This window comes from Embiotoca jacksoni, unplaced genomic scaffold (genome assembly GCF_022577435.1).
Source record: "Embiotoca jacksoni isolate LCO1_2020_lvr unplaced genomic scaffold, fEmbJac1.0.p SCAF_21, whole genome shotgun sequence".
Taxonomy (NCBI): Eukaryota; Metazoa; Chordata; class Actinopteri; family Embiotocidae; genus Embiotoca; species Embiotoca jacksoni.
In genome coordinates, this window is record NW_027185352.1 from 8,121,706 (window position 1) to 8,145,526 (window position 23,821).

At 40.6% G+C, this 23,821-nt stretch overlaps 1 protein-coding gene across 4 annotated transcripts; it reads right to left on the minus strand.

The window, feature by feature from the left end:
- Positions 1-1,466: 1,466 nt before the first annotated feature.
- On the minus strand, positions 1,467-22,440 carry LOC138202581 (uncharacterized). Of its 4 annotated transcripts, none has more exons than XM_069156733.1 (24): positions 22,131-22,440; positions 19,596-19,798; positions 19,182-19,286; positions 18,934-19,029; positions 15,776-15,886; positions 14,595-14,718; positions 13,803-14,241; positions 12,349-12,416; positions 12,015-12,261; positions 11,672-11,850; positions 10,458-10,680; positions 10,217-10,365; positions 9,165-9,256; positions 8,348-8,505; positions 8,114-8,259; positions 6,995-7,241; positions 6,790-6,905; positions 6,451-6,682; positions 6,240-6,379; positions 5,896-6,148; positions 5,214-5,344; positions 4,282-4,525; positions 3,984-4,090; positions 1,467-2,232 (listed from the first exon to the last, which is right to left on the minus strand). In XM_069156733.1, exons 1-24 carry the CDS (start codon positions 22,168-22,170, stop codon positions 2,225-2,227), a joined length of 3,858 nt encoding a protein of 1,285 aa, XP_069012834.1. In that variant the 5' UTR covers positions 22,171-22,440; the 3' UTR covers positions 1,467-2,224. The 4 variants fall into 4 exon arrangements, with proteins under 4 accessions (XP_069012834.1, XP_069012835.1, XP_069012833.1 ...); XM_069156734.1 differs by having other exon boundaries at positions 6,240-6,376; positions 6,451-6,685; XM_069156732.1 differs by having other exon boundaries at positions 5,896-6,145; positions 6,451-6,685.
- Positions 22,441-23,821: the final 1,381 nt, after the last annotated feature.

Sequence of the window (23,821 nt, forward strand, 5' to 3'; positions counted from 1 at the left end):
CACCTGTTTAATCCGTCACTCAATAGAACATGTTTGACAAAAGCATAACAGTTATTTTGATAGAAAAAAAAAAAAGACAATTCGATTTTAATTATACAGGTATTTGTGGATCAAAGTCCTTTAATTTGGCTTATGGTAAAATGATAAACTGTTAATTAATGGATGAATTGTAAAAAGTGCCACTAATTTCATAGCAATCCATCTATTAAGGAACTATCAACTACAGAGTTGAGATTTTTCAGTCTGGATCGACCATGGCGTCTTTTGTTTTCCAGGTCTGTGCTGGTTGAATCTGCAGACCATCACTGTAACAACAAGCTTTATGGCCTCCCGCTGGCTCCTGAGCGGGGGACTTGTCATTTCTCCGCAATAACATTATCTTAAATTGATGACTCTGTTCCGGGAAACACTCTGTGTGTAAGTCGTTACCCAGCGATCGCCAGCTCATTTCCTCTGAACTTCTGACTGATATAAACAGCTGTAAATCATCCGAGTCTTTGTGGGTGAGGTAGAGAGATAATCAATAATTCATCGCTGTGTGCAACTGAATTTTTCCTATCAAAAAGACACATTTTATGCCAAGTTTTAAGGCCACAAATTCTTTACTTAAAGTGGCTACATTCCATATTTTGCTGATGACGGTGTGAAAATAATATGAAAGTATGTAATGGGTAACTTACAGTGACAGCCCAACAAAGAACCATCATCTAAATCTGCAGCTTTCCTTAACATCACAGGTTCATTCTCCCTGCTCTCATAGCTCGTATCCACCTGGTTAGCACCAGTCAGCGGACAGACAGAGTGGGTAACTAGCCGGTGAACATATAATCAAGCTTAAGAGTAGCTAAAAAGCCAGCCAGAATCTTGTTACATATATTGTTGGAATATTTTTGATGCATTAACGTACAAGTGCCATTTCAACTTAATAGCCGGATGAAATTGAGCTTATTTTGGTGATTTTATCCCTTTTTTAGGTCTTTAAAGTCATTGTTATGTGTGACTTTTGTTTGGTCACTGTGTTATGAATGTAAAATCTAAACCGACACAGTACCTTGTAACGGGTGTCAGATAAATGCTGTGTTAAGTGTGCAAACTTTCACCAGAGAGCACCCAGATGCTCCCTACTTGCTGCTGTAAACTCCATTTTAAAACTGTCAAAACTTTGACTAAGTTGCAACTGGTTTCAAGCGTTGCTTTATTTGACCTCACCCTTTTTTTTTTTTTGGTTCATTGTGCTTGAATTCAATGTACTTTTTAGATATACATGAATTGTAGAGGTTTTTATTGGCAGTGTTCATTAAAGATAACAGGCGCATTTTCCTCTTCCTGCCTCTTATCTGTCACGGAATTGTATCTGCTGTAGAGAGTTGCTGTTTGTGGTTGTTCATTATTTCCTAATTATGTTTTGTTTTCATTATTGTTCTGTCCTCTTTTCAAACAGTAAATGAGACATAAATCCCCAATCACACATTTCAAGTTTTTTTAATGGATATGAAAAAAACCTCTACACGTCCGTGGCACATCTGTGCTCCGTTAAGGTTTGAAGTGTAACACATTTAAAATAAACTGTAAAACTTTGAAATACATATGGAAATAATTTAAATAAATACAATTCTGGACAAGATCAACACTTACCGAGTACAGAATGAGAATTTACTTAAATAATTAATCTTTCACCACGAAGATTTCAAATATAATCAAGTGGAAAGACGATTTAACAAGTGACACGCAAATTAAGACCAGAATACGAGGCTGTGGTTACGCAAAGAGGCCTTGCAGGTACTTATTTCTTTTTCATGTGCTTTGACTCACTCACTTTAAGTTCAAGTATAAAATAATTAAATACTAGAAAAAAAACACGTCTTTTGGCGGGTCACAGCATTTTGTGGAACTCCCACCTGGCCAAGGAGCCATTTTTGTCCCCTTGAACCCTGAGCATCCTTGTTTAAATGTCATGGCTCTGTTATTGATAAATCACAAGACACTCTAGCCGAGGGACACACAACCATGCACGCACACACACTCACTACATTTCAGCCTGACGTAGGTCTCTTGTGTCTAAAGAATGTAAACCGACTAAGTATATACAACGTTTGGGTGATCCTGGACAGGCCTTCATCTGTAGTATGTAAACAATAAAACAACCACAAGTATCACAGTTTCTGCATTAATGTCTTTGTTATTTCTTCTCTGGATGTTCCTCTTCTCCTGTGTTATCTTCATTTCATGACTCTGGATGAGACAAATGTTATAGTTAACAGTTTGTATAGCAAAGATAAAAAAAAAGAAGCTTGTTTTTTCACTGCATGCTCATGTATTATTTCAACAGTAAACACTGTAAGTAACACTTCAAAGGACTAGTTAGAGGCTTTGGGAAATATATTTATTCCCTCTCTTACTGAGAGTTAAGAGGACTGACACCACTCTTATGTCTGTGCTTTAACTTTGCAGGATAGAGCCAGGAGACAGTTAGCTAAACTTAGCTCGGCATAAAGACGAGAAACCAGAACAACTAGGGCGACATCCACGAGTACGTTTTCCTTCTAGTGTCCGCACTACTCCAGGGTTTTTAAAACCTGAAAAACAGCGACTTTTGAAAGTGCTGCAGACCCCGTTTTAGTTTTAAAACTGCGGAATTACGTTTTCATCCAGACGGTGACGCAGACACCCACGTTCGCTTATTACTGTTTGAGTCTCGTCAGTTACAATGTGTCTTTTCTGATAGGACACGTCCTTATCACAAGATCCATTTCTGGAAGAATAAGACTACATGTGGTTAATTTAAGAATTACAGGTGTTGCTGACCTTGTTGTCTTTGCCAGCAAATTAAATTACGCCTTTTATAACGCTAGTACCACCTCAATGCACCCGAGGAAAAATGTCACTCAAGCTGTTTGCGACAATTCTCGAGTGCAGCGTCGTTATCAGCCCTACATGGAGCCCTGGTGTTGCATCATATTTGATGACCCGTCAGATTCTGTGACCTGCACTAATACCCTAATCATCTCCCTCCTCATGCCTAAACCTAACAAACACTACAGGTCACAAAATCTGATGGGTCATCAAATAAGGCGTATTGCCTGGCATGCCCAGAGTACGTGAAGGTGATGGGCGTCTTCAAGCATGTTAGTGTGAATTAAGATTAGTTCTGAAATGGTGCTAAAACACTCAGGTGGATGGAGATCATTTGGGGTTTTTAACAACATCTCAGAGTTCAAATGTATTTGTGGGGATTTAGCCAAAATTTGAGTGATATTGATCTCAAATAGCTCTCGGCAAGAAAGCGAATAAGCGTAATTGACAAAACGTTGAGTATCCCTTGAAAGGTTGTTGCCCCAATATTGCAAAGGCGTAGTCCTGCCAGAGCGCACCGTAACGACGCTCTGACACTTTATTCCTCTAGTGAGCAATTGACATGTTCACAGTTCTCTTGATCCAGTTGAAATTCATTACAATTTTCGAAGTGCTTCAAAATCCAATCATTTGTATCTTGCAACAGAGCAAATAAAAACAAATGGAATGATCAAAGTTGGCATATTGACATTCAAGGTGTATTGATTAAATCAATGTCAACTCAAAGCTTCATTTGGATCTGGCACCGTTTGCCCTCTTTAAAATGACTGCTTTATGCGTTAATACAAACTCAACACTTCTTGCACTTGTTTCAAATTAAAAGCATTTCAGTAGACAGAAGCCTTTCATTTCTTAACATGGCTTTTATTATGAAACATTTCTAAGAAACTGTTGTGATTGAAATCGGACAATCAGACTTTAAATGAATAATCCAGAACAACTGCTGAAAACAGCAGGATTATATTGTTAACTTTATAATGTAAAGTAGCCACTATTGTGGTTCCTGAGAGACAGCAACAACTTAAGTAAAACTTTCAAAGCTTACTGGTCACCACAATCATCCAAAGTTAAAGCTACTGTGTAATGCTAACACAACGGAAAATCAACAACAGGATGGACACCAGTCTTACCTATGACTTCAGCCGTGTCGTCTGCCAGGGGGTCAAAGTTCGTTACGTACTTGGTGCCAAATATCCGCACCAGCTGTTCAAAGAACTTGCACTCCTGTTTCTCCCCTCTGAAAAGATGACACAAGATTTTGTTAGAAGATTGTTAGAACGAGACAGGAAATTATACCTAAAATGAAATGTGGCTATTATGAGGTTTAAACATGTTTTGAGAATAAAACTGTATTTACAACATGGATACAAATGCGGATGATCTGCGGGTGATGCCTGGTCACCGCCGGCAATGAACAAACGGGCTTACTTTTTGCCTTCTAGGAAGTGTCTGAAATTGGCTCTCAGCCTCTTGATCCTGGTCTGACATTGTTCAGGAGTGCGCATGTAGCCCTGGCTGGACATGACCTGAGAGATCTGGATGAAGATGTGTTTGTTCTTGGTGCAGCCCTTCAAGTTCTCCTGGATTTCCTCGCTGCCCCAAATGTCCAGGAGGGCCTCGGTCTCCCCGTCACTCCAGGGCAGCTTGGAGCTGTCAGCCACCCACTGGTTACCTGATATAATGATAATATAACAATAATAAGCTGTACTGACAAGTACACACCCTTGTAGATCTATCTGATTGGTAGAAAAGCACATCACTTATCTGGGGTATGCTGTAATGTTTAGTTAAAAGAATAAACTGTGACTTTAATGAGAGACACTTGTTTCACTTGTATTTATGGGTAACCCTTTTTACAGAATTGGTTCAGGCCAAGAAAATGGTTGAAAGCACAAAAAACTGTTCGAAAAATGCCCTAAAAAACCTTAGATGCAACATAATGTGTACAGTACAATGTCTAAAAAGGGTCTTTATCGCAGAGATTTTGGTTACTAAATGGACAGCTTTTATTTTTACTGGATTTATTCATTGGGCGCTCATAAGCTTAATTTGTTTTAACATATCAGCCCATTTCTCTATTTCTCTGATGATTGATTGATTGCACGAGTTCACGAGAAAAAGCACTCCAAATGTGTCGATCCTGTGTGATAACCGTTTATACATTTATAAATACAAGTTTGATCCACTATTTTCTCGGGCAACCAATGATGCTTCTTTGTACAGTGTTCCCACTCTAGTTCTAATGTCAAATTCCCTGACTTTCGTCAGACGTGGGAACCCTGTTTATAGCTCATATATTTAAAAAAAAATTGTCTTCCTCGCTGTTGAGAATTTTCTTTTTGTTCTCCCTTTTGTTTCACCTTTCTTTTGTCCCACTTCAGGTACACAGTCATCTGGTTCATCCGAGACTGATGCGTCAACCACGGTGTCGTCCACTTTCAGCTCCTTCCTGAAGATGTTCTCCATCTCACTGAAGAATTTATATTCCTCTCTGAATTTGAAGGAAAACAAAAATTCAAGTTTAAACCAGATGCCTCACATTGCAGTTTGTAGCCAGTTATTAGCAGGAAAAGATGATTACATTAATTACACAGGGGTCTCCAACTTTTTTTCTTCTGAGAGCTACTTTGACAAAATGAAAGTGTCCGAGATCGACTCCTGTACCTCTCGGGCGCTGTAACATTTATTCACATAGCTGAGCTCCACCAAACCATCTGAAAAAGCTTCTTTTATGTGAACGATAACAAATTAATACTCAACACACAACAACACACCCTGTTGTTACAAAGGAAAAGCTGAGGGATATCCATAAAATGTTCCAATTTTACAAACATTTTTTGATCTCCATTCAAAACCGTTCAATAACAAAAGGCTTCAACTATAAATCTTCACAGAAATATAAGGTTAACTTTGTTGTATTTACAGAATGCTGCTCGATTAAGGACATTATTTGTACATCTATGTAGAGTTTGTTTGACATTTATCCAACCAAAATTGGAACGTGAAGCTATTAACGACAAAAAAGGTTGGGTGCTCACTGACTTTTCATGGAGGAAGCCGTGTTTAAGGCGCTTAATGCGGGTGTAGCACTGCTCTGAGGTCCTTATAAATCCTTGGTCGCTCATCTTCTCCGAGACGTATTTGAACACGTGTCGATTCTTCAGGCAGCCCCTCAAGGTGAGCTGGACGTCGTCTTCGCCCCAGATCTCCAGCAGGGTGCGAGTCTCCTGGTCCGACCAGGGCATCTTCCTGCTCAGGTCGGCCACGGGGTGGCTGGTCGAGGGCTGGTCGTCTGCTAGGAGGAACGACAGCTTTACTGTTGGGAATTAATCCATGACATTTGCATGATGTCTGCACAGTAACACCCTGATCGTACTTAAACCTACATAAGACAGGATCGCTGTCCATAAGAGGCTGTAAGGTGGCATCAGCAGCAGAACTGTCCCTGTCAGCAAACACAGAGTCGTCGCCGAGCACCGGGGCGAGCAGGAGGAAGTATCGAAACACCGTGGGTCGCCCTCCACTTCTGGAAAACACAAATCCGAGGTCAGCAAGGGAGCGGCACGCTGAAATCACTCGATCAATAAATCGACCTACCGATAGCTGTTGCGGCACCGCCTGTACGTCTTCTTCAACCTCTTGATCCGAGTGTGGCACTGCTCTGGTGTCTTCAGGTAGCCGAAGGTGGCCAGTTTCTCCGATATCTCGGCGAATATGTGGCCATTGCGGACGCAAGTTTTCAGGCTGTGCTGCACGTCATCGGCGGCCCACACCTCGATGAGAGCCAGTGTCTCCTGCTCCGTCCACGCTGTGTTCAAACCATCCGCACCTGCTGCAGGAAAACACATCAACCGACAAAGATATGGGACCTGCGACTGAATGATTGTCTATCGGGGCATGTCCTCTTCAGCTGCTGTGAAAAAACGCCGAGTGTACCTTGATCCTGGTCCGCCTGATCGTCTCTGTCATCGTACTCGTCGAGTGAAACGGCCTCCTGTCCCAGTATTTGTTCCAGCTCGTTGTAGAACTTATAATCTACTTTTCTTCCACATCTACAAAGAGTGAAAAGACATGGATGTATTATTTACAAGTGTTGAGTCCATACTGGATTATACAGACAGACAAGAAAAGCTGATCTCACTTCTTCCTGTCGTAGCACTGCCGGAAGTTGATCCTGAGTGACTTGACTTTCCAGCGGCACTGCTCCGAGGTTTTGGAGAAGCCGAGGTCGTGCAGTCTCTCCGAGATCTCAGCGTAAACATGCCCATTGTGGACGAAACCCCTGAGCGCCTTCTGGACGTCCTCGTCTCCCCAGACGGTGATGAGCGCCAGCGTCTCCTCATCAGACCAGTAGCTGGGTGCTGGTTTTTCCGCACTCATTTCTCCATCTTACATCGGAGACACACAGCACTTCGGTGTCAGCACTGGTTTTAATATGAATGGATTATTTCGTAGCAGCTTCAGCCAAGAAAGTAGATTTGTGCGAGTTATTGCATCTCCAGAAGATGCAACTTGTGAGCTAGAATGTTTTCGATTTTCTTAAAAACTTCAATGCATAACGTTTTGTGATTTAAAAAAAAAAAAAATTTTTGCTGGAAAATTGCAGTGATTAACAAAAATTGTAAGTCAAGAAAAAACTTGTTTTTTTTAACAAGGGCCTGATAAAGAAATATGTACTCACATCCAATGAATACACTGCATATCACAAAAATAATTTAGTTCTCATGTTTGTTTTTTCTGAACTTATAGAACCGTGGGGCTCAAAGTTACAAAAAAATTCCTGAGTCTTAAAAGTGGCGTAACTTTACAAATCAGACAGTCTGTGATTGTAATATAGAACACATATCCTTTATCTTTTGTAAAAAAAAATTGTGCTGTAAATGCTTTTTAAATAATATTAATCCAAACATACTGTTTGCAAAAACAAACAAAGTTGTCTTTTATAGATGTTATGGGTATATAAAACTTATGTCATTTAATAACCTGTAAGACTAAACTGATGCAGTGAAGTGTGACGATTAGCAGCGAAACTCTCAGAAGTTGACCAAGTTTCCCGTAAACTCCGTCACTTTAGGTTTAGTAGAAATTTATTTTCTGGTTTTAGATGTTAATGTGTATTTAGACTACCTCTAAGAAAACATTTCAAACACTAAACGTTGATGACTGTGGTGTTAAGTTATACTGTTGTACCCACAATCAGTAAAGAGTGTAATCTTGAGTTGCTGAGATGATGTGGGATAGTTTTTTTGTTTTTTTTTACCTCTTTCAGTCACCGATTCACCATTGGAATCTTCCGATATTTCAATGGAGTCTGTGACCACAGTGGACGATGTTGATGGCTGCTTCTCCAGAATTTGTTCCAGCAGATCATAGAACTTAAAGTCTACTCGATCGGTCCCGGACGAGCTGCACGTAGTAAAGACGGGTGTATTAACGCACGGTAACCTCAGCGTTGCAGAATTCAAAGTGAACACTCATGCGCAGTTTTTTTCACCTCATGTTTTCCTGACACTGGCGGTAGTTGGCTTTCAGCCGCTTGATCCTGGTGTGGCACTGCTCCGGGCTGCGGGAGAAGCCGTTAGCGCTGAGCTTCTCCGATATTTCCGTGAAAATGTGACCATTGTGAGGGTAGCGTCTCAGGCACTGCTGGATCTACATGGAGGCCAAATTCACAGTCAAGGTGGCAACACTGAAAATGACTTTAAAAACTCATCTAAAAGAGATGTTGAAGTTAAAGTAAGCCTGGTTTGAGGATTTAAACTGGGAAGTGAAATAATAAAGTGTAATCAAATGGAAATGCAGTGTGATTATCAGGCAACTTAAGGGCATTAATAAATCACTGTTAAAATGGAGGATTTGTATTGTTATATTGTGGTTAAGGGTTGGCGATATGACCTTAAACTATTTCAGGATTTTTCAGCAATCCCAATTTTCTTGATAATATGTAATTCATTTCATGAATATAGAATGGCAACAAAATATGCCAGCATAAATGTAATCATTTGCCTTCTAATATTGAGTAAACACAAACATATTATCATGGTTTAAATTTAATCTTCTGTAACCAAACCACGTCCACACCACTGAGGTCGCTCCCCAACTCCTCCAACATGACGCCAAATTCGGACACACTTGTTGTTGCTGTGTAAGTTACGCATGTAAAATACATCACGTTACACCGTGTAACTCTATGACATCATTACGTCAACAAAGTTGAAATATGGTCATTATAAATATGAATTTTGTAAAAATTAAATACAAATTTTTACAGATACTATTGTGAATGTGGCACTGCCCTACTTGTGCTCTACCTGTGTGTCTCCCCAGAGCTCCAGAAGGATGATGGTCTCTTTGTCTGACCAGGGAACTTTCTTCCTGTCCTCCTGAACTCCCACCACAGACTCTATAGACACACACACAAAAAAAAGGAAAAATGAAAATTCCAAATAAATAATAACTAAGTTTAGACTTCTGATAACTTGATTGAAGCTGATTCTGCCATCAACTCTTCTTCTGTTGATCCAACACTTTACTGAGTATGCTGCTCTGGCTGCCACGACACTACCGAGTCTAAGAGTTTAAGAACAGTGAAGTTGAATTTAAGTATACTGTATGTGGCATTAAAGTTCAAATAAATCCTTTAAAGTGATCATTTTCATGACAGTATGTTTGCTATTAATTGCTGTGATCTGAAACAACAACTGTACTGCCTTTTAAAAGACCATTAAATGTTCGCATCCCATCTTAGTCAGCGAGTTACAAACATTATTGGCCACAATGTGAATATTTGCTTACGGTTTTGCACCATTAATTAACACAACAGTTAATAAATAAACGAGCCAGAGATGACGAACACAACTGACTTTAAAATGTACACATGAAGTTTTACAAATTATTATAAGACATGGAAAATGTGGGTACATAATTTAGAACAGAAAGAAGCATGAGGAGGCTAAAAAGACTTCAGTACTTTAACTGGATTTGGCAGAATGAACTTAAAATACATAATAAAGTCTGGGCTTCCCTTTATTTATACTTTATTGAACACTGCATGTTAATTCCTGTAGTTTGCTTCACAACATCATTCTGTTTAGCAATAAAACTAAATTACAAAAAAAAATAAAAAATAAAAAAATAATCTAAAAACTGATTTTCATTAAAGGCTCCAAATGTAACATGAGACCGAGCCACATCAAACATATCTATTGGCTCCTATTTAATTCCACATATTTTGTTTTTTTGGAAGATCACTAATTAAACAAAATTCTTTATCTGCACATGTCAGCAGGGTGATTAAAACACTTCAGCTGGTTATCGACACTCTCCTAATGAGAGGAGATCAGCGGAGAATGTTTGAGTTTACCGATGTCCTGATGACTAATGGCGGGAAAGTCGTTGTCTTCCGGCTCTCCTGGCATTTCGTCCAACTGCGGCACTGAAGGGAAGTCCTTCACTAAAATTCTTCCCAGCTCGTTATAAAACTTGCACTCAACTTGCTCTTGCCCTTTTAAGCTAAAATGAAGGAATAAGAGAAGAGTTGAAATATAAATTAAAATCATAGTCTGAGACTTTCCTTGATTTCCTTCTCCCGTCAGCATACATACTTGTTTTGGTAGCACTGCCTGAAATTCGACTTCAGCCTTTTCAGCCTTGTCTGGCACTGCTCCGGCGTTCGGGAGAAGCCATGCGCGGCTATCTTGTTGGATAGGATGGAAAACACGTGTCCGGTTCTGTGCATTCCTCGCAGCTCTTGTTGTATCTTGTCGTCACCCCAGGTGTTGATGAGGGTCAACGTCTCCAAGTCCGTCCATGGAACGCTTCTCGTTCCTTTAATGAAAACAAGAAACACATTTTTCTGTCAGAAAGAATAATTTCACTGGAATCTATCATTTTAATAAACCATGTATTTTTGGTATATTTTAAATCAACAAAATAGAAACACTTTCTAATGTACCTGTTTTAAAATCCAATACACCAGACCTGCAACAACCACTAATGTTATATTTCTGTTTGAGATCCCCTCCAGACATGTTTCAAAATGTATTTAAAATGCTCTACTTTGAATATTAGTCCACGTCTGACACAGTTTTTCCACTAAAAATACTGAATTACTTTGTAAAAATAAGTTTAGGAATGAAAAGTATTTGCATATTTATAGTTTATTTGATTTTTTTTTTTTAAGAGTAAGAAGTATTAATTTTATCTGCTGGACACAAAATGTCTCTAGTACTTCACTGTAAAGTCCATTCACAGGTGTGTGCACGTCAAACTTATGCAAGTTTAATATTGGACCAGGATTGACTACCAAAAGAATTTGTGATGTCACAAATCATGCTCATAGGCCCGCCCCTTAACATCATCTCTTTAATGAGCACAGAAAAACTTTCCCTCTTCAGCAGATAAATGTGAAAACATTTTAAACAGCAGTGAAGCTCAAACATTCAACTTTAGGAACAAGAAGAAAAACATATTTTTGAGTGAAGGGGCACTTTAAGATTGTTTCAGAGTCAGTTTGAATCAAACCAGATTTATTCCGATGTAGTTTGAAGATAAGTTTTGCTGCATTTTTCTGTAACTGTATTCTTTCTCCTTATCTAAACTGTGTTTGGTATACAATTAATACACTGCATGTACTGTACATTCAATAATTTAGATCATTTGTTTGATTTAAAAGAGTATACATCTTTTTAATATTTAAGATTTAGATCCATTTTAGTGTAAAAAAACGTTGCACTACCTGCTGATATTGAATTTCTAATGAACTACACTAACCAGCAGTGGTTTTAATTGTTTACTTAAAAAAGACGTGACATTGTACCGATTTCCAGTTGGCCTGTATGGCTGATAAACTGCAAGTCTTCATCGCCGTTTTGGGACTCATCTTCGTCAAGGATTTCCTCAACATCGTAGGTGAGCTCAGGAACAGCCGAGGCAGCCGTGGAGTCGAGGACCTGCCCCAGCCGTGTGTAAAATTTATGCTCTAGCCTGGAGTTCCCTCTGGTGGTAGATCAGAGAGAAGACAAAAAGGAATTTTCTCTTAGCTTGGTTGACATTTTTCCTACCGTTTCACAAATTAACAGGTCACGTTTGTGAATCATCTGAGAACGTGTCAGTGAGAGGACAGAAAGACGTGAAGACAGACGGCGTCGTTTGATGCTCACTTGTTGTTCTGGCGGAAGCCTTTCTTCAGTCGTTTGATCCTCGTCTGGCACTGCTCCACTGTTCTCATGTAGCCCCTCTCTGTCATCTTTTGCGCTATTTGGGTGAATATGTGGCGGTTTTTCAAGCAGCCCTTCAAAGCCCGCTGCACAGAGTCCTTCCCCCAAATATCGAGCAGATGCAGCGTCTCCTCGTCCGACCAGGGAACCTTTGTGTCCGTTACAATTGGAAAAGAACTTTCCTGAGAGTCTGAAATGAGATACGAACAGTTAGTTAAAGCTATGATTCAGCATGTAGAACCAAATATTGACAGATCCAAACATAATCTGTACAAACCTGTATATTCTCCCCATATCGAGATTAGAGGAGATTCACCTGAATTCTCTTCATCCACTGAGGAATCCCTGTAAAAGTCAGAATTGACATCACGTCAACTCACAAACTATTTTCTAATCAGATCGAAGTAATTTCAGTGAAAATATGTTATATGAGTGAGAAAAGGGGAGGAAAGATTAAAGAGAATTACACTGATTTACAGACACGAGAGAAATGGGCATTTTATGGATTAAACGGAGTGTTAGGAATGACATTTGTTGTGGAACTATGTGCTCATTGACCAAAGTACTGTCACATTTTGATCTGATGACTGTGCTAGATGAAAGAGTTGGATATGAATGTCTGTACCACATTTTATGGCAATATATCAGATAATTGTCCGGACGCTTCACTTGAATTATAAACGTTGACCTCATGACCTCATAAGAGAAGTTAAAAGTTGTCAGCCTTGCTTGTCTGTACACTACTTTAATGTTAAATTGTTTTAGTTGAGGTTGAGACATTTCACTGGATAAGTGAACATTTTGACCTGCTGTCGGTTTATGAGCAGAGGATCCCAGACTTTGAAGACCACATCGCTACGTACCAAACTACATTTTCCCAAGTACCACTTACAAATAGTAACAATTTAACAACCTTTAAAAACCCATCCCTACATGGCGGAGGCCATTGTGTCCCCAAGATGAGAGGTGTTATGGAGGTGAAGACGTCAGAACAAAACAGGAAGTGCAGAGCTTTCCCTGGCGACTGATTCATCTGTGTCCTCAAGTAGGTAATTATGATTAAATTGTTAGCTCTGTACAAAAATATCTTAAGATGTACAGTATAGAAATACAAATATGGAGATTCACTGCTCAATTTCATTTGATATTAATGTACCAAATGTCACATGTTCTATTTGGACTCACTGTTTTCTTTTTACATTTTCTTTTTATTTTATTGTCAACAGAAGAGCTAACACTACAGTTGTCTGTGCAGTAGCTTATGCGCTTGTTTATGAATTTTCTTATGCATTGTTTTTGCACTACATTTATGTATTGCGTCTATCTCTGCCCTGTCAGAATTAATGTGTTGGGTTTATACACTGAGCTTATGAGCTGAGTGTGTATTGTGTTTATGTACTCTGTTCATGCATCAGCTTATTTTACTGATTTGGAAGTGTTCAGGCACTTTTGAGTTTATTTTGGGATTATAATCTTTGTGAAAAAGCTAAATCCACTTGAATACTCCAAATCTCCTTAACACTACTCATATTCTGAGAGCAGTCAAGAAATAAAGAGGCCTGATTTTTAGTTTTATATGCTCTGCCATTTAAATGGCACCAGGCTACACAAACATAAAAATAAAATGTAAATAAAACATGAAGACAAAAGTGACTCCCGACCTCTGAACCAACAAAAAACCCAAATGTCTGTGTGTGTAACAGAGGAACAAAATGTTTCTGGTGATCTTACAAGAAAGCTGCCGCCTCCACGGGCTGCTTTGTGGGAACGTCCACACCTCCGCTCCGCTTTCTCTTCCTGAGACCCCGCGCTGGCCTCAAGCTTTGGTTGTTCTCGCTGGCTTCTGAGTCCGTGTCCGCGGTCTCGTTAGGTGCAGTGAGGTCTATGGTTTCATTGTATGGCCGTGTGCTAACTGAGTTTTGTGCTTTCCTCTCCTGAGAAAGGTTCCTGCCGCGGTCCTCAAGTCTTTGTCTGCTCGTCTCCGAGCTCCTCGTGCTCGACCTCTCCAGGCTGCTCGTGTTGACGGGAGTGCTGAGGAGTCCTTTGTGTTCTGGAGGGTCTGAGTCTTTGAGAGCAGGCGAGCAGGAGGCTGTGTCCATGGCAGGTTTGGTCCCAGGAGGCAGCGACAGGGAGGAGAGGATGCAGTCATCCATCGGTAATAACCTGGGATCTACAACGGAGAGTAAGGATGGTTAAATAGGCCCTGGGTTGGTTCAAACATAAACCACTGAGAAACAAACAACAATGTCGAACATGTCCAAACTCTCACTCGCCTACATAGAAAGACAAAGTGACTTGTTGTTCTCAGCGAGCAATCTTTGCTCGTGGACTCATAATTTAGAAAAATATGCGAATTAAGTAGCAAAAAAAAGATTAAAACGTTACTGACAGACCTGTGTTGCACACTGGTTTTCTGCAATGAGAGGAGAAGGATTTTTCTTTCTGTTTGCTTGGACATGTTTCTGTGTTGACACGCTACGATGTGGACTACAAATATCTCCCACCACCATGAGCCTGGAGTACCTTTCTCTTCAAAATGACCGAGGTTTCTGTGGTGTTCAAGTACAGCCTTCATGTCCTCCGGAGGGGAAAAGGATTGTAAACAGTCGTCGAGGAACGACGGCGCGTCTCCCAGCAAAGCTGCCAACTAAGGAGAGAGAGAACATTTACAAGTTTAAGTAATTCTGCAGTCATTTCTTATGCTGGTCATTTATCCTTTTTCCTTCCAAATGACCTACATTGTGGTTAAATATTGAATTAGTTGATTTGGTGGGAGGTCATGTGTTTCCTTACCATGCATATAATGTGTTTTGTGTTTCTAGAAATTTGTGTTAATACTAGAAATTTCATTAAAATCAAAGCATCATGTGATCCACATGAGAAATACTTCCTGTAAACCTGGTTTATTTAATGTCTTTAGTGTGTCCTATCCATTTAAAACACCTTCCCTAATGTGTGTGATTGCTACTAAACTCGCTTTCTTGTAGCGTTTCTCTCCAATAGCTCAGTACTAAAGAGGCCAGAGAGGAGGGAGCTGTCTATTGGGAGACTGTGGTGGACCTGCAGCCAGTTAACCGTCCTTTCTTCATCAGTGCTGCAGACAGCTGAGCCCTAGACTGGGTCAGCTTTAAGAGGCTGTTCAGTTTGGAAAACAAATAGTGCCCAGTAAATTCCCAGGTAAATATTATAATAGTAATAATAATAATAATAATAATAACTGAAATAAGCGTGAATATCTGTAAATAAAACATAGTCATGTGCTTGTTTTAAACTCTCTGATAATCTGATAAATTAATGCAAATCCAGCCATTAGTTTATCAGATATGTTGATATGTTGATAGAGAGATAGATAGATAGATAGATAGATAGATAGATAGATAGATAGATAGATAGATAGATAGATAGATAGATAGATAGATAGATAGATAGATAGACAGACAGACAGACAGACAGACAGACAGACAGATACTTTATTTATCCCACAAGGGGAAAGTTTTTCGCAACAGCAGCATTATAGACACAGGTAAAGAAATACAAATAACAGAGAAAAAAATATTAAATATGAAAATGCACAATATGACTTTTATTTTAAATGAGTGAATGGGAGCATTAAGACACAACCCTGTTTTAAGAAAGGTGTTACACAAATGATCGTGATTATTGTTAAGCAACAGGCAGATAATGCCCTCAGAGAGACATGGCACCTGTGTGAAGTCTGGAACAGGCAGCAGCTCGTCCAGCCTTGATATGAACTCCCACACCAGCATCTCAAGTGCTGCATCGTACTTGGAGCCAAAATATACCGGAAAGACTTCCTGCAAGAGAGAAAGACAGCTGAGTTAAAAAAGGAAGCTGAGGAACATCTTTGCTTGGTATGCGTCCACAATATTGGCAATGGGAATTCTCCTCCGCCGTGCTGATGGGAGTTTACATTCCAGAGTCAGCTGACGAGGCCGCAGCATGTGCAGTTAATCTCAACACACTGAGGCTTCTGTGACCATTACTGGAGGCTTGAACCACGTTACTCTGGACTCCACTGTCCCAACTTTCTACCAGTTTGCTGACTGCACGACACGGTCAAATTAAACACTAGACTTTCTGTATGCAAATGCTAAAGACGCATACAGAGCCTCTGAAGAGCGATGCCCCCCCACCTCCTCCCTCCCCATTCCTGCGGTTCAAAGGCAGCCCGTCTCCACACGGACTGTGAGGAGGTGGACTCAGGAGGCCAGCGAGGCCCCGCAGGACAGCTTTGAAACTACGGATTGGGATGTGCTCTGCAAACTGCATGAGGCTGATATAAATAACATCGCCGACTGCATCGCCGACTGCACCAACTTCTGTGAGGAGGATACAGCCATCCCAACCTGTACTGTACGCCAATTTCCCAATAATAAGCTGGAGAGTAAAACAACATGAGGGACGTGTGGACGGGCACGAGGCAGATTACAGGCTTCAACATCAAAGACTGCCAGCAGGGTGCTGCCGTGAAAGAGACAGCGAGCGGAAAGTGTTTTTTAACAGGTTCAGTAGACAACCCCCAGCCGGGCCTTCCCACGCTGGACCAAACTTGCACCCGAATCAACCCCCTTGCTGAGCACTCCTGATTACAATTCCCCAACTTCAACAGAGTTGACCACACTTCCACACAACTGTGATGATCAGCCTGGCTAGAAAACAACAAGGCAAGGCTGCGTGCCCTGATCGTATCGGGGTCCTAAAGTCCTGAGCTACCCGGCTGTCTGGTATCCCGCAACACATCACCAGTACATATGTAGATACATGTTTTTGATCCCCAGACCAGCTTTCACGCTCACATAAAACTCATCACATTGATGTTAACCATAAAAAAAAAACACATTCTTTTAGCACAACAGGGAGACCAAACAAAATACTCAATCAAGAGCTCCACAGAGTGAAAAGTCCACTCTCTCAACAACGCAGTGAGACCTCATCTCTAATTAACATGGACCAACAGAGAAAAGAACTGCAATTAGCACCAACGTATGAACTCGTTGTCTCAGTGTGACTCTGGACAAACACACCTACAGCTGGTCTCCTGCTGCTGCCCCCCTTCTCTTTGTGGAGAGGCCCAGGGGATAAGGAAGCTCTTAAATCAAAAACACACCACAGTGACTTGTATTTCTGGAGACAATGCATACATGAGCTTCCACAAAACCAGTGTATATTCAATATTGACTTAGTATGGCACATTATTTGTATTGATTTAAGGATTATTGAATTGTTTACGGCATGAGAAAAGAATATATTCTCTTCTTTAATTAATCATTCATATTATGGTTAAAGTTTGAATGAGGCACAGCCATGAACTGCAGGCTGGTATTGCCCCTTTTTTCTTCAGTATATATTTATCTGTACGTCTCTGATCATTCATGTTGATAGTAAACATCTCAAGTTTTAAGGAAAAATAATTTTCCACAGCAAATACAAACAGCTGAACCCACTGGATGCACACTCTTTTATTTTTGTTTTTGTGCTCTCACGTTCTGCCTTTGTTCTTTATTGTGTCAAATGCTCCCAAAGCAACTTTTCATCGTCTACAACCTGTGACTTTTGCTCTTCTTTATTTAACCACCCAGGTAAATGCCCTGAGACTGAAGCAGGAGAATCAAAGTGCCTTTAGTGACAATCTGCGCATTTTTACCGCCACTTCGCTTTAGAGACCTTTTGAACAATTCTGTGCAGCCAGCTCTTTCAAAGGAATAGTAAGTCATCAACCTGCACGAGCTCCACTCAGCCTGTACATCAGCCCACGTCTGTCTACTCGGGTATCACCAACTGTGACAACAAAGAGAGTCTGCTGGCAGATCCTCAAAGAGCAACAACTGACAGATTCCTGGTAGAACCTGGTGTCTGGCAACCGAACATCAGGGAAAGACGACGCCGAGTCCGTCGAGAGGAGGTTTCCAGCTTCAATGTACATCAACTGCTTTGGGTTTAGACCAGAAAGGCTCTGCGTGAAAAAGGCTTCTCTTTCAAAACTTGCAATTGTCTTTTAATTTAGTATCGAGTCCAATATGTAGTGAATACCTTTCTAAAACCGGCGCCCTATTGCTCTCAACGCAGCCTCAACTCTTTGTGCCATGGATTCTCCTTTGAGAGTCTTGTCCATGTTAATATGACTGCATCGTGTCCGCTACACATACATGCTGTGAACCAGCCACATCCTTATGTTGGGTTCAGGGCTGGTGACCAGAGGCCAGTAAGTCCACTGAACTCATGAAACCAGTCTGAGACGACTTTTGCTTCGTGACACGATGGGAACCGTGCTAGTAGTAGACATTAGAAGATGGTAAACTGCAGCCATATACGCAATACGTGACATTCAAACCCTGATTGATTGGTATTAAGGGGCCTGAAGTGTAGCAAGAAAACCTTCCCCAGACGATGACGATGTCGTCACCCCCACCACCACCACCACCACCAGCCTGGACAGTTGGCCCGCTATGAACGCCAAATTCTGACCCGACCATCTGCAGCCTCAGCAGAAAGCGATACTCATCCGACTGGGCTACATTTTCCCAGTCCAGTTTTGGTCATCCTGTGCCAACTGCAGAATCAGATTTCCACCTCAAGGTGGGATGTGGTGTAAATCCTGAGATGCTTTTCTGATCAGCACAGTTGTAAAGACAACCATCTCTGTTAGCTATAATCAGTCGGGCCACTCACTCACTCACTCACTCACTCACTCACTCACTCACTCACTCACTCACTCACTCACTCACTCACTCACCCACCCACTCACTCACTCACTCACACACACACACACACACACACACACACACACACACACACACACACACACACACACACACAAAAAAAGCACTGCGGAATGTCTCACCTGGAAAAAATAGTTTCTTTCAGAGGGATCCTCCAGTAATGAATGGACCAGCTCAACGAAGTTCACCTCCGACTCCTCCACCTGGTTAATAGTTCCCTGATAAACAGACACAAACACAAAAAAGTTCAAATCAGGTGAAAACAAACACATCTTGACATTAAACTGAGATTTTCAGCAGGTTTGAACGACCAAACAGTCCTGACACCAGAAAGAAACAGTTATGCATCTTCCAGCTAAAGGTGACTTACATGGTGATCCTTGGATGTGCTGACGGGAGCTTTTATTCTGTCCAGGTGTGGCTGGATGGTCTGCATGTCCACTGGGTGCTCCCCTTGACACATCTCCAGCACCAACTAGACAAAAATCAAATATGTCACATTTGGACTGCAGCTACAGAGGAACTTTAATCTGGTTTCTTTTCTGTTTTGTTTTTTTTCATTACAAATTGCTGACAGTTACTGATGTTTGACTGTTTCTACTCTGCCCACCTGATTACAGAGGATGAAATTAAATAAATACAGACATAAGAGAGTTCATAAGTCCAAAACAGTACTGTATTTGCAAAGTCATCACAGCTGCTTCATGTGGTTTTTGGATTAGCCTGTTAAAAATCACTTCAGTTTTCCTCCTTTCAGTAAGATCAAACCATAAATACTACTGACCCTGGCCCTGAGGCCCAGGATGAGCTGAGCTCTCTGACTGTAGCTCATCAGCTCTGGGACCAGCTCTGTCACCATGGTAACAAACTCTTCCAGCATCCCATAGTGGTCCACAAGTCCCTGCTGCACAATTTGCCACACTGCAGCTGATAAAAGCTGCAGGGGTGGGGCGAGGAGCCGGAGATAACGGACTGGAAGATCATTACCTGAAGTGGAGGAGGAGGAGGAGGAGGAAGAGGAGGAGGAAGAGGAAATAAATGAAGAAGCAAACAAATAAATTATTAATATTTTATGAAACAGACTATTTTGTTCCAGCCCACTATCTAGAGAGAATTACTGTGCATCAACAGGCAGCAGTGAGTGTTTCATATTCCCACAATTACCCACACCCTGATAGAAAACAAGTGTAAACAAAATGTTTCACCTCTAAATAAATAAGCAGGTTACATGAGTGCCGGCTGCACAAGTGTTTTTCTTATTTCACACTGCTTACCAGATGTATGCAGATTATATACATTTGTTTATTGATATTGGCACACCATTTACATCAAGACAGGTGTGTATTCACTATATCTAGTTGTATTAGACCTTTCTAGGCAATTTTGCACATCCATAAGCTGCACAGCTTTATGAAATACTGGAGTTTTGTTCAGGTATTTTGGTCCCAGGATGAAAACAAAGTAAACAATTACGTATTTATCTGCGGAAAAAATTGTTAGAGCTTCCAAAGAAAGCTTCTCAGCTGACTTTCTTCATACCACGACACCAATATTGCAATATAATGTTCGCAATATTGCGGAAGACAGTTCTATATATATTTCTCTGGGGCCCCGAGCACATTTAAGATGGACGGAGGCGAACCGGAAAACTGTCCTGTAGTCTGACAAATTAAAATTAGAAATTCTTTCTGGAATTGATGGACGCCGTGTCCTCGGGGCTGAAGAGCAGTGGGACCACCCAGCTTCCTATCAGCGCACAGTTCAAAAGCCAGCAAGCTGTGATGGTACAGAGATGCATTAGTGCACATGGCATGGGTAGCTTGCACATCTGGGAAGGAACAATGAATGGTGAACGATATATACAAGTTTTGGAGCAACATATGCCGCCACCCAGACAACGTCTCTGGCTTATTTCAACAAAACAATGACAAACTGCATTCTGCTTGTATTCCAACAGCATTCCTCCGTAGTAGAAGAGTCTCGGTGCTAAATTGGCCTCCTGCAGTACAAACCTGTCACCCATTGAAAACATTTGGCCAACATTTAGTGAAAAATACGACAAAGGAGACCCCAAACTGCTGAGCAGCTGAAATCCTATATCAGGCAAGAATGGGACATTTCACTTTTAAAACTCCAGCAACTGGTTTCCTCAGTTCCCAAACGTTTACAGAGTGTTGTTAAAATAAGAGGTGATGCAAACATACTCCTGTCTTAACTTTTTTGAAAACATGTTGCTGGCATCAAATTCAAAATAAGCATATATTTTTTCAGAAAACAATAACATTTCTCAGTTTCAACATTTGATATGTGGTTTATTTTCAATTACATATGGGTCTACCTGATTGGCAAATCATTACATCCTGTTTTCATTTACATTTTACACAGGGTCCCTAGTTTTTTGGAAACAGGCTTGTATTATTTTGAATGGTCATTACAAAAAAAGCTGATGCGTAACGTTGCTTCTCTGAATTACAATGTTTTTCTGTGGAAGAAGAAAACTGTTTCAGGATGTCGCCTGTCCATAAAGGCCTACAGTTAAACATGCAAGAGGGTCTTGATTAATGGTATGGTGGAGGAAGACTTTGAATTTCTTTCTGATGTCTGTGTGCCTGTGTCTGTGTGTGTGTGTGTGTGTGTGTGTGTGTGTGTGTGTGTGTGTCACGTAGGTACATCTGAAATTATTCTTCACCAGTCTGTCTGAAAGGAGACAGGCTGGTGTCGTTTGTTTTGTTGTTTAGAAAGAGAAGAACAAAAGTATCTAAATCCAACTTCCATCTATGCAAAGCAGCAGCGGCAGTTTGCATCTTCTACAACCACCCTGAGTCAACAACCTCCACCTGACACTTCATATGCTCGCCGAGTGCACAGTATGCGCGAGTGGAGATGATTTATAGTGGCAAAGTGCTGCGTAAAATAATGACACGAGGGTGCTGCTCTCGGGTGCACCGACAGAAGCATCCATCAAACTCACAACAAACTCACCACAGGACTTGCGCAAGTTATTGCTGACCTTTAAACTGCAGGCTGCACGTAGCTATTGGATTCCTGACAGATGTGAAACAGGCTCTGATCAGTTATAGGTCACAGATATTTAACCAAACCGCTGACACGCTGATGGAGCGATGGCGAACAAGCTGCACTTTCTAATAAGATCACCGTGGATCAAGTTATAGAGCCACTGCAGGGGTATTTGTAAAGAATAAAAGCAGTTCATTTCCATCATCCATGTATCCGTGTTAAGGTCACTGTAAACTCACTGATGCAAACACAAAGATCGGGGATCACATCAGGATGATTTTGTTTGTTACGATGCACGCACCTCGGTTGCTTCCACTTTCAGTTCCGCCTTTTATTTCCATTTAGCAGCTGACAGAAAGGAAAAAAAACGGCCAGACGTCCCCCTCGGGTTGGAGCGATCAGGGAAAAAAAAATATAGCCTATATACTACCTAAATCAATGAATTCTGCTAATTTATGATTCATAAAAAAGACACCTGCGATCGCCAACCCACAAAATGTGAGCGCAATTTGTTTGGACGCATGGACCAGCACTCGCTTTTTAATCTCGCATTGGGAGGAGAGACAGAACAAAGGTTTCTGGTCTCATCCGCTTCAGTCCAGATCACGGCAAGCCCTCTTTCCTGGTTGGTTGACGAAGACCGGATCAACCAGGAAATTCAGGTTGGAACAGTAGAGGGCGCCAGAAGGCCATCAGGTCAGACCAGGTATCAACCAATAGGGGGTGTTTATGGGGCTGCAAACTGTGGGGGAAACAATTTCTCAGATCCTTTCATTTCGTAAAACTAGCATTACCACATAAACAACAAACATAGACAAATAAAAGTCTTGTATTCAAAATTGTACTTCTTAAAAGCCAAATATACTTAAAGATACAGAAGTAAAAGTAACTTATTATGCAGAATGGTTCCTATAAAAGTAATACATTATTATTAAGGCCTGTATTAAAAACTGGATTATTGTTACTGATGCGTTGCTATAACTAATTGGTACTTTAATGTTTTAGGTTGTCAAAGTGGAGCCTTTAACTTTATATACTATTCTATACAATAGCATTAAAACATTGTAGTCCAGGCAGCTGTTTGAAAGTCATAGGCAATCATCCAGGTGGACTTTGTACTCTCATGCAACAAATACAGAGGTGAAAGGAAACCATCATTTAGGGAGCTCTGGCTCTTCAGTATCTCTTTCAAGTCTATTTTTTTCAGCTAAAATGAATTTACAATATATAAAAATATAGGAAGAAAAACATCAAATCCTAGTCTGAGGAGGGCAGCATTACGCTTTACAGTGAACAGCCTGCTGGAAATTCATTAGAAGAAGAAGAGCAATGCATTATTAATAATAGTAGTTAATAGTATTAATTGCACAAGCTCCTTTAATCGACACTTTGATGTATTTCTCTTTATCCTCAGTAGAGTCGTAAACTTAACTCCCTTGTCTTATATGTTCATTTATTTTAAACTGTTAGTTCTTTTCAGAACAAAAAAAAAAATCTGAATCCTAAATGTGACTCAATACTATAGATATAATAAAGCTCAATACACGTCAAACAAACATATATAAAGTTCAACTGCTGGCCTGTTATTCTTTATGTCTCCTAAAATTGTAGACTTCTACTAGCTACCTTTTGCCTAGTTCATTTCCCCCCCATAACCTTATGGGACCATATGGAGGACAAATAGTGAAATTGGATTGTGTAGCACATGAGAGTTTCTGAGTTAAGGACTGAGCATATTTACCCTCAAAAATAAAGAAGGAAAAGGAAGGAATTATGCTGGAATGAACTGCATTTATGTATAAATTTGTCTTGAAATATGGTCAGATCTTCATTTAGGTTATAATTAGGAATTAGACAAATCTTGGTTCTAGTACTTATTGGACTGCATCATACATTTGCAACAGTTTGTAAAAAGTATGGGAATCGCTCAGCTAATGACATCAACAAAAGCTACACGGAATTAGAAAAACCTGCAGTCTAATGGAAAAATAA